A 14872-nucleotide genomic window follows, 5' to 3' on the forward strand; every position below is an offset into this window, starting at 1 on the left:
TGTTTACTTGTTGTAATTGTAATGATTACAACTGACAACTAATAAAACCCCCAAATTCAGTATCTCAAAAAAACCTGGAGAGGACTGTGAAACAAAAGCCATTCAAAAATGTTGGGGGAGATTCAAGACTGGACTGCAGCTGGAGTCAGTGCTTCAAGTACCACTACGCATGTACTGCATGCAAGACATGCATTTCAGCTGTCGCATTCCTTGTGTCAAGCCACTCTAAAACAACAGGCGGTGTCATAAGCGTCTCACCTGGGCAAAAGACAAAAAGGACTGGACTGCTGCTGGATGCTTCGAAGTTAGATTCTCTGATGAATTTCCTTTGCAAATCAAGGTCCAAGAGTCTGGAGGAAGTGTGGAGAGGCACAGAACCCATATTACTTGAGGTCCAGTGTAACATTTCCACAGTCAGCGATGGTTTGGAGTGCCATGCCATCTGCTGGTGTTGGTCCACTGTGTTATCTGAAGTCAAAGCAGCCATACACCAGGACAAAGTTGTGCATCCTGCTGCTGACCTACTTTATGAAGAAGCACCTTTCATTCTGCAACAAGACCTGGCACCTGCACACACTCCTAAAGCTACCAGTGCCTGCTTTAAGGACCATGGTATCCCTGTTTTTAATTGGCCAGCAAACTCGTCTGACTTTAACCCCGTAAAAATCCTATGGGGTATTGTAAAGTGGACGATGCGATATGCCAAACCCAAAAATGAAGAAAAGCTGAAGGCCACTATCAGAGCAACCTGGGCTCATAACACCTGGGCAGTGTCACAGACTGATCCACTCCATGCCATGCCATAATGATGCGTGATGAATGAATGAATGAGTGATTTTGGCAAAAGGAGCCACAACTAAGTATTGAGTGTTGTACATGCTCATACCTTTCATGTTCCTACTTTTCAGTTGGCCAAGATTTCTAAAAACTATTTTTTTTGTATTGGTATTAAGTAATATTCTAATTTTCTGAGATACTGAAGTTGGGGTTTTCATTGTCAGTTATAATAATCACAATTAAAGAAAAGAAATATCAGTCTGTGTGTAATGAATGATATAATACATAATATAACATATATATAATATAATATAATATAATATAATATAATATAATATAATATAATATAATATAATATAATATATATGAATATAATATACAGGTTTCACTTTTTGAATGGAATCAGTGAAATAAATGACCTTTTTTATGATATTCTTGTAAGATATTTAGCTGGACTGTATGAGCTAATTATTGCTGGAACATCACATCCATATAACCCCTCCCATTAAAGACCTTTATTTTGTTCGTTTGCTCTGGTATTCTGTGACATGACAATCAAAATAACTGTCGATTATCAACGGATCGTCCACCCACTTTCGTCATGAACGCAGATCCGAAAGTTAACGGTCAGTCAAACTCACATTACGTCCCTTTGCCAACCGTTTTCTAGGACCCCGTAGCTGTCCCGTGTGATGCCTGATTTAAAAACGTAAGCCGGTGGAATAACAATAACCATAATAACAATGGGAATTTACAACAATTCTAATTATATAGCCAGCACATGTAGACATGTCATGAAAAGCCTCATATGTGCCACGGTAAGTTCTGTATATGACATAGCATATTGTTTCTACTCTGACGACCTGGGGGCCCACACCTGGCACAGACAGCTAGCTTTGCAGCTAACTGCCATAGATCTGAGCCCTATCGGTAAGAGCACCTATGTCCCATACACCAAACGATCCCCAAGTACCTCATAGCAGTAAAGAAGGAGGAACAGACATCAAAGTATCCTGTTCCCAGTCGGAAGGGCAATTTTGTTTGGAACGACTAACACATCGCAGCACTGCGAGGGTCACCTAAACTAACAACATTTTCCCTCACGGTGCTGCATAACCCACTCCAAAACAACATCCCCTACAATGCTCAGCACCCCAGAAGTCCGGGCTGCTGCAGTATCGTTATATGCCATAGCATCTATGCCGTATTTACCATGGCGTGTTCCATAGATGCTGTGGAATATGCCGTAGACCCGTGGCATCTTCTGTAGATGCCGTGGCATGTGCCGTAGAAGCCGTAGATTCTACGGCATGTGCCACGGCATCTAGTGGTAGTTGCCGATGCGCTAGGCCTTACTTCCAAATGAGTTAGAGATCTTGGGACTGTGCTACCGTATGTGGCTATGGATCTAGGCCCAATTTCATTATTTTTCTCATCACTGCCATAGGTTCCAGTTTTTTGAAGAATCATGGCGACTTTGGAGTTGAATGACTATATTTGCATTTCCCCAGGGGTTTCATAAATTATCTTCACTAAATTAAAAAAACAACAACCTTGTTCGAAGACAATTGCTATCTTGTACTGTTCAAACTCTTTGTCTACGCTCGCAACTATGGCACTGATCATTGGCTCATTTGTGTGGAAGGGTGAAAACCACGCCTTTTGCTGTCGCGGATTGATCGATTCTGTTGTTAGTCCCCCTGCGTCTTATCTCAGTCAGGTTGATAGGGAGAAAGATAGAGGTACCTAGAACTGGCATGGTGTTATAAACAACGACAGTTTTGCGCAGTGTGTCTAATTTGTTGTGCGATTTACCTTTTTGTACTTTTTTATATTTTAAGGCAGTCTTATTATTTTATGGACCGAGTCGTGTATCCCTGGCAACGCAACTAACTGCTTCGAAGTTTGGATCGAGTTTTACCTTTAGTTTTAGTCGGAAAATTAAACGACTACTTACGTTAGAAACTAAAAGTAAGGACTCTGTGGTGCAGAGGAGTACGCGTGACAGTAGTCAGTGCTGTTCGTATTTGCTCTTTTAAATTTTAAACCATATTTTTGGGGAAAGGCGACAGCGCGAGACAATAGTGGTGTGACTCGCGCGGAGGGGGGGATCTATGCCTCGCGGGGCTTTGTTCTGTCCTGTGTAGCGAAGTCCCGCAAGATCGTACGGATATTGACTTTTTTAGCGGTGGATTAGCTGGTGATTGATAAGGCCTTGTAAAAGCCGTTGAGCAACGATGGATGTAACTCTGTCGGAGTTGCTGGCTTCTTTCATGGAGTTACCGCTGGTGATGTGGGTGAGTGACTACAATCTATAAACCTCCCCAATGGCGAGAGTGATAACGCGAGCTCCGACCCTGTCTTACTTTCTCTTTCCTGTTTCATTTCAGGTACATGTGTTATAACAGTTGGCTAACACAATTGCTAGTAAACGACGCCGTCTCACATCTTAGATTACTCACGGTAGAAAATGATTTTACTGTAATTTTTGTATTTGTATTGATACTTTTCAGAGTGAAGTATAAAATAGTCAAGTCCACACACATATCGTGGTTGATGTCTTCGGGACTTTCCGCATTTAGTTATTAGAATAACTGTAAGGTTAATCACCTGTTTCCTGTTGCACTGCTTACAACTGGTGCTTATCTGGGTTGTTGCCGTTTCTGAGAGCACAGATTTCCCGTAGTCTAAGCGACCTTCACCATTCTGACCAGCCATATCCACCAGTTTCATTAGAACAAGGAGCAAGTGCTCATTTGATGTGATTTAATAAAAGTAATTAAATTATATGATGTAGCACTGAATTGTTATTTTGTTGTGAATTATATAAACTCTTAACTATCGAATAAACTTAATTTTTATCTTTAGTAACTCAATCTAACACTAAAAAACAGCAGAGCAGCCAACAGTTTTTTAATCTTGGAGTGATTCTGTTTTGCTCAGGACCGCACATCTCATTGACCTGTCTTGCCACCCACCATTTTACCACTAAAAATGGTGGCTTTCTTTACTTGGACACAGATAAACACAACTTTCTTTTCTGTATTATTCAAAATATATAGTATATAAAGCATTTGCAAAAGTTTAATTGGCTAATTGAACAAATATTGTCTAATTTGCAACTACTAAAGAAGCCCTAGACCGACAGTTTCTCTTGACAATTATAGACCACTTTAGGGTAACTGTTTGCAGTTCCTAAGAGATTATTTGTTTTATAGCCATATACTTAGGTCATCCAACTTCAGCTACATGGTGGTTCCCAACCCAGTGCTCATTTATATCCATCAGACCAAACTGACAATTGGTCATTGGCTAGCTTCTGTGTTTCTATCTTTTTAACTGGCTGAGAAACAAGCATGAGAATTCACTTGAATTGACTGTTTAGCTTAGCGAATCACGACACTGGCTTGTTATTAGATTTTTGCTTTATCAGAACTAGCTTAGACATGTTCGGTATGGGCCACCATATTGTGAGGTAAAAGTGTAATATTATCTTTCTTTTTTTTGTCATCAATTTGCATGTCTCTAGGTGCGGACATTAGGCCCTTTGAGTTCATGTGGTGGTATGGGTTCAGAAGACCATGTCAGCATGTTTATGGAGCTGGTGGATGGTGTCTTCTTGCACAAGATCATGACACACATGTAGGTACCATCAAACAGATGAAAGGTTATATGATTTATTTTCAGGAGTTTCTAAAAATGTATTTTGTTGCAAATTTTTATGTTTTTGGTTAAATACAGTGTCTCGTGTGTGTGTGTGTGTGTGTGCAGGCATGTATGTGTGTGTGTGTGATTGCTTGCATGCACAAAACTCGTGACCACATCCTGGCATTGTTGGTTTCATGTAAAGGTATCAGCTAGATATTTTTGTATTAGATTATTACATGTGTGAGTTTAGTAATTTGTTTAGCCTATTTAGAGCTGAGCTAGTATCAATTTCCACTTTTCTAACAGCTAGTAACTCTACCATTTGGAGACAGAATGTTTGGTTTAATCTATGTGACTCTTAAAAAACTACTTATTTCTAATTTTGTTCCTTTAGCCAATCCTGTCTAAGAACGATTTGTGCTGTAGTCCAATTATTGCCTATGTTAACAGTACACAGACCACTCACAGAACTACTTCTGGTCCTGCCCAGGACAAATGCAGAATACCAAAACTGTATTTCCGATGCACACAATTGGACAGAGTGGGGTTGCAGCATAGCCATCTATCACAGACAGCAATGTGCTCCAGCAACACAGAGAGCTAAGCAGCTACTGCCGTGTTGCAAGGTGATGTATGGGCTCAGGCCCTCTACAGTGTCAAAATCCCTAGCTAGAATCATGAGGTTCATTCAACGCGACCCGCCCGGGGTTGTTTTGGCCATTAGACATTAGTGTTCCGTTAGACGCCAAACAACAACAGGCTTGACGCTGTGACCCCTATGACCCCATGCGTTTCTTCTCAAAGAGGTGAGACAACTAACTTATCATGCGACAGACCCCTTAAACAGCGTTTTCCACCAGGAGGCTGGAAATAAACTCTTTGAGAAGTTCAGTGTGGACGATCTAGAGCTATTTGGCATGAAAACTTACAGACAGATTATTGAGACATTGAAGTCCAATATTCTTTAACATGAAAAGCAAAAAAAAAAACAGTCTCCTTTAAACGATAGAAGATTGATAATTTGTCACTTTTGTATTTTACTCATAGAAACATACACATAGAAACAACACAAGAAAGAAAGAAAGCCTTTATTGATCAACATTTACAGCATTTAACCCATCAGTGCAAGGTGTAAGGTCAGAAACCAACAGTCTACTATTCCACACTGTTTTAGCCCCTCAGTTACAAGCACATTGGGTTGGTTCCTACTGAATGTAGACAGTAATTGGTCTACTTAGACATTTCTTTTCATTATTGCCTTCACACACACACACACACACACACACACACACACACACACACACACACACACACACACACACACACACACACACACACACACACACACACATTCTTCTGCCACTTCTAGCAAGGTATCTAGAGGATAATCATCCTATTGTTTCCTTTGCTGTAAATAAGGGTGGGTGGGAGGAGGTGTAAGCATGTGGTGACGTGAGCATAAATGCTACTCCTAACACAATAGTTACCATGGATTCAGCAGAAGAGTGTGCGTGTGTGAAACACATGAGTTTTCTTTTCAATTCAATTTCATAATAATCAAATATTAACATCTAAGTGCTCCTGTGTTTGTCATAGTGACCCCAGCCCCACCAATCAGAGTCTATACACAAATGTGAACAATGATGTGTCACTCCGCCTTCACAACCTGACGGTTCTCATCAGACACATCAGGACATACTACCAGGTATACACACATACATACTCACACACAGTGCCAACAAAACTAGAAAAAGAGGACTCACAAACTATGGCCATGTTTAGGGCTCAAACAGGAGTGCAGATTCCAATATTTTAGCAGATGTTTTACAGCAGCACTCAATAGTTTTATTTTTTTATGCATGCAGAAATTCTTCAACAAATATAAACACTATACACTATCACTATAAAATATATTATTTTGTCTTGTCTTTAAAATTTCAGATTGTTTGCTTCCAGCATTCACTGTTTAGTTTTTCTGGATCGCTATTTTTTTTGATGTAAGACCTATATGCCTTAAAGCACAAAGAGTTTCCAGAATTCCTCCCATAGACTCCATTGCATTTGTCTGAGACTTCTGGGGAAAATCACAGAAGAACAGGCATTTTTAAATCAGGACAGCTGTGAACATTGCTTAACTGTTAAAAGTTTAATAACTAGAGGGTAGGCGTGCAACCAGCTGCTGAAACCAAGCAAATCTGTTAAGTAAACAATCGGTGCAAAAGAAATAAGCAGGCATGTACCTTAGGCTAACAAATTCATAACTAAACAACTGTTGTACTGTGGTTTACCTTGGAAATTAATACTAATACAAATAATAGTGTTAAGGTATGTGCACATACTCATACAAACATATACATATCATATACATACACATATGCATTGTTATACATATCCCATACTACTTAATAATAGTCATGACATACAACACCACAATCTCCATATTCACACATTATTGATATTGGTAGTGATAAGTTTCAGTAATACTAACAGTTGGGTTTGAAAGCCTGTTTATCAGCTCAGGTGTTGATTATCCCACTACAAGGTTAGTAAAGCTGTAGCTTAACACTGTGCCAAAGGGTGAGGCAGACTTTGGTGCATGAACAATGCCACTTGTGGAAGCCAGGGTGATGTGAGGAGCTTGGCCACTATGCCCATTCAACAAGCAGGGTAAAGAATCCTAGCAGCAAGGGAGCCCACACACCTTAAGTTCCAGTAGGGCAGGTGTTGCAACCCAAGCCGCCCACACAGAGCCCCCCAGGCAGAGCCGCAGCAGCCACAGAGACAGCACCCGAGGTCAGAGTGGGCCACCGCAGGTCAACGCTGTCCGCCCCATGAGAACCAGGGGCAAACACTCCCCCCGGTGGGAGGGTCGGCCTGAAAGAGTGGAACCCGAAGACCCACGGTCCGTAGGGAGCCTGCTAGGAGATGCCCCCGCGCCTAGAGTATTGCCCACCCCAGTCCACCACCCCCACACGAGTGGGGCCTACCCCTATCGGCCCGACCACATCCCTTGGCACCACACCGGGCCAGCAGCACAAGGCCGAAAATCGGTGGGGTTCAGCAGAAAAGAGACCACCCAGGCAGACGATCAACGTACCCCGGGTGGAAAACCGTACCCCCCACACTCCAACCGCACCATACGCATACAAACTCACACAAACACAGACACATACACCCACCCACACGTACATCAACACACATACACCATAAACTCTTTCACAACAAACTAGTCAATTATACGTGAACCCATGCACTCTCAGATACATTCTCGCACCCACACCATTTGCTTGATCTCATTCGTGGGGAGGGTAGGTCTCCTGCCTGCCGCCCATGTGGCCCCAGGCAGGGACCGCAGCTCCTCCCGAGCCCCGCCCAACTCCCCCAACCCGGTAGAAGCAGAGGGCAGTGGAAAAGGCACCCCAGAACCCTGCGACCCAGCTTGAACATGAGTGTTTGGAACTAGAGGGCACTGAAAGTAGGTGACGCCTCTAGGAGCACAACCGCTGGCTGATGGTGTGTCCCCGGACAGTGCCCCCCCCCCCCCCCCCCCTAAATGTCTTTTTGCAGTTAAAACTGGGTGGTGATCTCTCCACCAGGGCCACTGGCCTCAGCCCTAGGCCCCAGTGAAAGAGCCCACCCCCCATGTATGTGTATGTGGCTAAGTATGAGGAACTTTGGGAGATTGCTAATTCTCCGAGGGGTCCAGCAGACAGAGCCATCAATGTGAAGGCTCCGTCCACTGACCCCTCCGCCCCGGAAGGAGCCCCCCGATTCCTGGACGAGTGTGTATGACTAATGCAATTAAAACTGCAGAGCATCCCACTTGGGAGGGACTGAACCACTTTCCAGTAGCCCTGGTCCCTCCATCAGCAGGACGCCCCAGGACTTAAGTGGATGAATGTGGAGAAATGTAGTTGGGAAGCACAGCACCAGGGTCCGCAGAGCCAGGTTCCTGACTGGCTCTGGTACCCATCCCACCGCCCCTCACAACCCCCAGCCAGGAAGAGATAGCCGAGACTCGGGGACCGCACTACTACTGCCCAGGCGCCACACGCAGCAAAGCCAGAGCCATCCTGACCCTTCTTTCACACTTACCCATTCTCTCGCTCAAGTATGCACATGCTCGCCCCGTGTGGTGCTACACTCAAACCTACACGCATAATCTGCGGTTGTGCATTGAGGGCCAACCTCCCCCAGGGCCCAATGAAGGTTGCAGCCCGAGTAGTCTGCCAACCTCCCCCCAACAGGCCCGAGCAGTTACCAGAGGGCGTCGGACCGCTAGGGCAGGCAGCGCCCCACCAGAGCAGGGGCAGCGCCCCAGGGGAGAGACACCCCTCTGGGCACAGGTAGGCACCCCCAGAGGGACTCCACCCAGACACAGGTCACCCAGGTCTCCACCCCAAGGTCCGCCCCCCGCACACCGGCAGGGAGGCCCGCCTCCGCTTCCCGGAGACAAGCACACGCCAACCCTCAAAATGGCCCTATTTCGGCACAGGACCGCCGGTCTCAGCAGCCACCACACCCCCGCTGCAGGGGACCCATGCGGCCGGCCCAGAATCCCCAGTCCCCTTGTCCCGGTTCCTTAGGTAGGCAGGCACCCCCAACCACCAGTCACCCCCTCCACCACTGTGCCAGACATGACGCAGCACCCGAGCTCCACGCATCTTTACCTGGAAATGGAATCAATCCAGTATAGATTATAGAGTATAGATTTGGTCATTGATTTGACGAAGCAGACAATGTGTCTAAGTTATTTTTTTAGTTTTCCAGTTCATAAGGATGATTTTCTTTGCAACACAGAGGGCAGAAAGAAGTGTGTGTGTGATGAGTTTGTCTCTAGATCAAGCCCACTTAGATTTCCTAGAAGACAAAGTGCAGGGGCCGCTAGGATTGGACATCTTAACTGGGTTGACAGGTGTTCACATACTCTTTGCCAAAATTGCTGCACAGGTAAACATGACCAGAATGCATGTAGGAATCTATCTGCTGTGTTACCTGTACAGTGAGGGCAAATATTTGAGTTTGTGAGAGTTAAAGATAGCGTTGATACTGACTAAAATATAGGTCTGTCGGCTTAGCCAGACACATCATTAGAAAAAACACAAATATGACTACAAATGGGAGAAAAAATACGTTGATAGAGTAAAAACTGTGGCTATAGTGACAGGTAAAAAAAATTCTGCCTTTAAAAACGTGCCCTCATACTCTAGCTGTGACATCACGCACTCTAGATCACGCAATACACACTAATGGAAAAGCTGAAAATTTAACAAAAAACACCCAATATTTAAATGCTCACAATGTGAAAACTATAGAAGCTACGAGAACGCTGATTTAAATGGGTAAAGATGATAGGTGCTTTTAAAGTTGAAATAATGTTTCTACGCCAAAGTATGATGATGACAGAAGCTGATGAAAAGAGCCAAGTTGACAAAAGGTTAAACGATGATTCCCATAGACGACCGTTATAAAAAAGTATGAAAAAAGTTGAATAACGATAAAAGTTAAAAAGTTGAAAACATGAAAAGTAATATCCCCCTCCTCCTAAAGATGATACATGCTTAGAAAGTTGAAAGATGATCCTACAATGAAGCATAGAGACGATGAAACTGACTGAAAAATAGGGCGAAATAATAATAAGAAAAACTAGAAAGAAAAAAATGCACAGTGAATGCTTAGCTATAGCTGAAGAATTTTTAAAAGTAGCTTAAGCATTGAAAACAGCTGGAACTGAATACATAGCTGAATATATCTAAAGATCTGTTTTGCACATATTTCTAATACTTTACTGCAAAACCCACCATTTCTCAATTTTACTACTACTTGAATCTTGACTTTTCTGGGCTGGAGTCAAACCTTTGACTGCTGAGCCACAGTAACTGTCGATATCATTAGTCAAAGCAGCACTATAAAAACTATTTGAAAAACTACATATATACATGTATATATATATATATATACAAATATATATATTTATGAAAATATCTGAAACATTGAAAACACTACTTAAAATAGCTTAGTTGAATACATAGCTGAATATATCTAAAGATCTTTTTTTTAAATAGAGCGGAATGTGCACGATGGAAACAAAAACTGTTGAATTTCAAGATAAGGAATTATTAACTACTTTTAATGGGTTTTTATTATACTGTAAAAAATTCTAATAAACTATTTGTAATTAATCAGTTGAAACATTACTGAAACTACTCGAAAAACTGAAACTTTCTAAAATTTCTTCATCTATGATATAGATTATTAATATAGTAATACATTAAGCATATAACTCAATTTATCTGGGAAATACAAATATTTATATTATGTGATTGCATGAACATGACTCAGACGGAAATCGAACCCACCTCCCCCAGTCCAGAGTCAAGAACTTACACCATACAGCTACTGGATATAATAGCTGAACGGCGAGTTAGCTGTCCACACGGAAAAAAATGCCTAGTAATTTTAACATGTTAATTTTATGAAACGAAGACTTGAGTGTTGCAACAGTCTCAAAGGTGTAAAGCTTAGACAATTGTGAATATTTTAATACAGAACCATGCATCAGTCATTGTAAACTAGTGCAATGACTGACTAAATGGGGTTTGCACTCTGATAAGAGAGCACCCAAAAAGTGACAATTGCTTCTTGTTTCTTCACATGCACAGAAATATATGGGGTTGAGCAGTGTACGAGACACAGAGAATCTCACCTATTGATTAACATAGGAATCGGCTGTATAGTTAGACAATTAACCTATCTTACCTGTTGGTCATTAGTCACGTGTGATGTGTCTAGAAGGGTCGTTAAAAGGTGTAAACCCAAGGCAAATGTCAAGGTTTTTGTACAAAATCATATGTCAATCATTGTATTGCCATATTTATAGTTCTGCCTGAATACAAATATTACAAATAATTAATGAGACTATTTTAAAGTTTAGTAAATAATCATACGCACTCCCTCCAAATCTCAAAATCAAGGCGTGTATGTTTACAGTTTAGCAATTAATCACACATACGTCGTCCAAAATCCTTTTAACTTGAAACCTTGGTCATCTTAATCTTTGTCAACTTTTGAATCTTTGTGATCTTTTCATCTTGGTCAACTTTTTAAGCTCTCCAATGTAATTTAAATGACTTTTTCTAGTTTTCATTGTAGTTTTGAGCCTCATGTGATTAAAATGTGATTATGGTAGTCAGAGTAAAGGGAAGAACCTGGCATAGAGTAGTCATCAGGAAAAAAACGGTCATGTTGTGTTTAACAACAAACCGCAAACTGAAATTGTTGTCCTTCAAACACCTGTTAATGTTTGTAGTACTTACTCTAAAACAAAAATGGACTCACTAGAATAAAGAAATCTGAAAAGTATTTTTCATCGGTTATCGGATCACATCATTCTCATATGAAGGTCTGCGTGAGCAGGTGTGTCTAGTCATATGTGCTAAACTGTGAGCTACAGTACTGTAGAGCTTTCAAAAAGCATGCAGCTGGTCATGAAGGGTTAGGCGTTGGCTTTCTTCTAATTAGGTCAGTAGATCAGTAGAGTGAAATGTATTCCTGGTGACAAAGGTTGTGTGTGTTTGTTTGAAAGAAAGAGAAGAGGGGTGTTTCCTACGTTGTATTTCTTCTCCACTGTACAAAGCACAGCAACATGATATTTAGACTCAAAACTATTTACTCTTTTCATGCGCTTGCTAGGTTTAAATTTAGTGAGTGCCTATTTGAACAAAAGCAGTACTTTACAATTCTTAACAGCCTTTCGCTTGGATGTAACTCATCATATATTATGATCTGTGTTGTTGATTACAAACAAATATGTCATGTAACCAGTGATGTGATTTAATGTCCATTGTGGACAAAATACTGTCTACAATGTTGTGTTATTGTAAAAGTTGAGTGAATGTGGATTTTAAATATGTTTACCAATTTGTCACCAATTAATTGTTCTCATATTATAAATGTAAGGTCAATATGTTAATAGGGCAATGATTTAAGTGCCATGTGTCTCTGTACACTTAAACAGGTCAGTGCTGCAGACTATATTAATGGTGGTGAGACTGGTGAGACTATATATAGATCTCAGCTTTTGATAACATACCCACTGTGTTTTCAATTAGATACTCGCCTTTACTATATTCAGCATTTTAGAGCATTTGTAAAGAATGACAAGTTCAAAGTAATGGTAAAATAAGATTGTGTAGTAATAATCTCCTTTTTGAGCACATTTACTTATTTTATTATTTTTTTTTAAAGATGAGTTCCTGCACTCACAATGTCTGTTTGGCTGAACATACCTTATCAAAAATGAAGTCAATAGGATATAAGTTTATTGTAGACTTTCACAGGTTTGACACCTATACGTAATTATTATAATTTAAAAGACTAGCTGTGATGAGGGTGCTGTTGATAAGTATTATTATTCTATATTATTTTTTTACTGTATGCAATATTAAACACTATTATAATTTCTAGCTAGCTAATCAATCAAAATAATTCATCAACTTCATGTTGCCACATTTCTGTTCTCTAGCTGTTGAGGTCTGCATTGGGTCTAGCTATCCTCATTAGAGTGTGTCCTATTTCTAACTAATTATTTAAAGCATGTTGGTTCAAGTCAGTTTGTTGGTTGGTTTTATCTATGGACCTACAGTATGAAGACATTTTCTTCCTCAACTCTGTATGATTTTCTGGCAAACCTACACTAAATTTACATATACAGTAGTAAACATTTACATTTATAAATTATACTGGACTTGTGCTGTTTTAGTTTTTGCCGAAGTTGTAAGACAGTCATCCAAAAAATCAGAACATACCCATCTAGGGACTATACAAACAATGTATGCACTGAAAGCTTGTATCCTGTGTGATTTTCCATTCTTTCCATCCATTACATCACCCATTAATATTTGCATATGTTTTTTACAACTCAAGCAACATGTCAAGCAAAAAATTAAGTAAATATAGTATATTTGTAGTTTTGAGGTCACACTACTTGTTGAACCTCTCCGTCATGTGGCTTGATGAAACAAATACAAACTTTGTGACAAAGCTTCTCGGTGCCTTCAAGACATGTTGGCCATCTCACATGTTTTATTCATGCTGTACAGTGTTTGTGTATGAGTCTGATGGATAGCAAGACTGGCTGGGTTTCTTATTACCTTCTGGTATATAGTCCAGTGTAACTGAAGCTATTACTCAGTAGGTAAAGCTGTGCCTGTAAGTCATTGGTAACTATGGTGTAAGCTGATCATGCATTTATTTGCCTGGTTTGCAGATGGCTCAAGACCACGGACTTTTATCATATAAAGTTGTGACTATGTCCAAACACAAAGAGAAAAATGTCTGACAAAATGTGACAAATATTTTGCAAAAAAGCAATAGATGGAAATTAAGGAGCTCCATGTTTACGTCTCCCAGCAGTCTGTGTATTGCAGCTTAACTAAGAGATGGTTCCTGTGACTAACAACCATTGCCAGGGACCTGAACCATCTCTAACTATAAGCTTCCTCAAAAATGAAGGTTTTAGGCCTGATCTTAAAGGTGGAAAGTGTGATATTTTATCCAACCTGAACAGGGAGTTGGTTCCACTGGAGAGGAGCTTGGTAGCTAAAGGCTCTGCCTCCTATTCTACATTTACTCTAGGAAGTCGATTAGCTCTCTGAGAATGAAGCGTTCTGCTGAGAACACAAGGAACTATGAGTTCTTTATGATAAGGAGCTTTATCATGTCATATCAAGTGCTTTGTAGGTTAGTAGGAGAATTTTAAATTCTATCCTACATTTTACAGGCAGCCAGTGCAGAGAAGCCCATGGAGAAGAAATGTGATCTTTCTTTCTAAGAGATCTAAATACTCTGGCTACAGCACTTTTGAATTAGCTGTAGGCTTTTTAAGGAGCTGTTAGGACATCCTATCAGTAAGGAGTTACAATAGTCCAGCCTAGCCGTAACAAATACATGAATCAGTTTCTCTGCATCATTCTGAGAGAGGATGCTTTTATCTAACTAACTTTTATTTTGAAAGTATTTGGGGCAAGCACGTGTGTGTAGGACTGTAAAATGTATTAATAACTAATTATAATTAGCCAGTCAGAACCAAAAGTTTTAAAGAAATTGCATTGGTGCTTTCATTTTGAAAGGATTTGGAGGGGGTATGTGTGGTTATTATCTGTAGGGTAAGAGTCTTTTTAACTAGTCATAATTAACCATTCAAAAGCAGGAATTGTGCTATTAAAACTAAATATTTCAAATGGTGCCTTCACTTTGAAAGGATTTGGAGGAAGTGCGTATGGCGAATTACTGTATATACTAAACTGTAAAATAGTCTCCTTAACGAGTCATAAGCAGTAAAAAGCAGAACTATTGCTATTAAATCTAATAATTTGGATTATTTTGAAAGGATTTAGAGGAAGTGTGTTTAGAGGAAGCTCAAACAGTTTAACCAGTCAGTCAGTTT

At 40.6% G+C, this 14872-nt stretch overlaps 1 protein-coding gene across 14 annotated transcripts in view; it reads left to right on the forward strand.

Annotated features, from left to right (window-relative positions):
* The first annotated feature begins 1498 nt into the window (after positions 1 to 1498).
* ccdc88c (coiled-coil domain containing 88C) overlaps positions 1499 to 14872 on the forward strand; it is a 55431-nt gene continuing 42057 nt past the window's right edge. For 8 of the 14 annotated variants that reach the window (XM_029138372.3, XM_029138377.3, XM_029138374.3 and 5 more), the window contains exons 1-3: positions 1557 to 1595; positions 4307 to 4419; positions 6022 to 6130. In XM_029138372.3, the coding sequence (XP_028994205.3) occupies positions 1572 to 1595; positions 4307 to 4419; positions 6022 to 6130 (246 nt within the window). In that variant the 5' untranslated portion in view covers positions 1557 to 1571. Of the gene's footprint in view, positions 1596 to 2465; positions 3075 to 4306; positions 4420 to 6021; positions 6131 to 14872 lie in introns of those variants that run through there. The other 6 variants (XR_003784363.3, XR_008693527.1, XR_003784362.3 and 3 more) reach the window with 2 other exon arrangements.

Source organism: Betta splendens, chromosome 22 (assembly GCF_900634795.4).
Source record: "Betta splendens chromosome 22, fBetSpl5.4, whole genome shotgun sequence".
In the NCBI taxonomy this organism is placed as follows: Eukaryota; Metazoa; Chordata; class Actinopteri; order Anabantiformes; family Osphronemidae; genus Betta; species Betta splendens.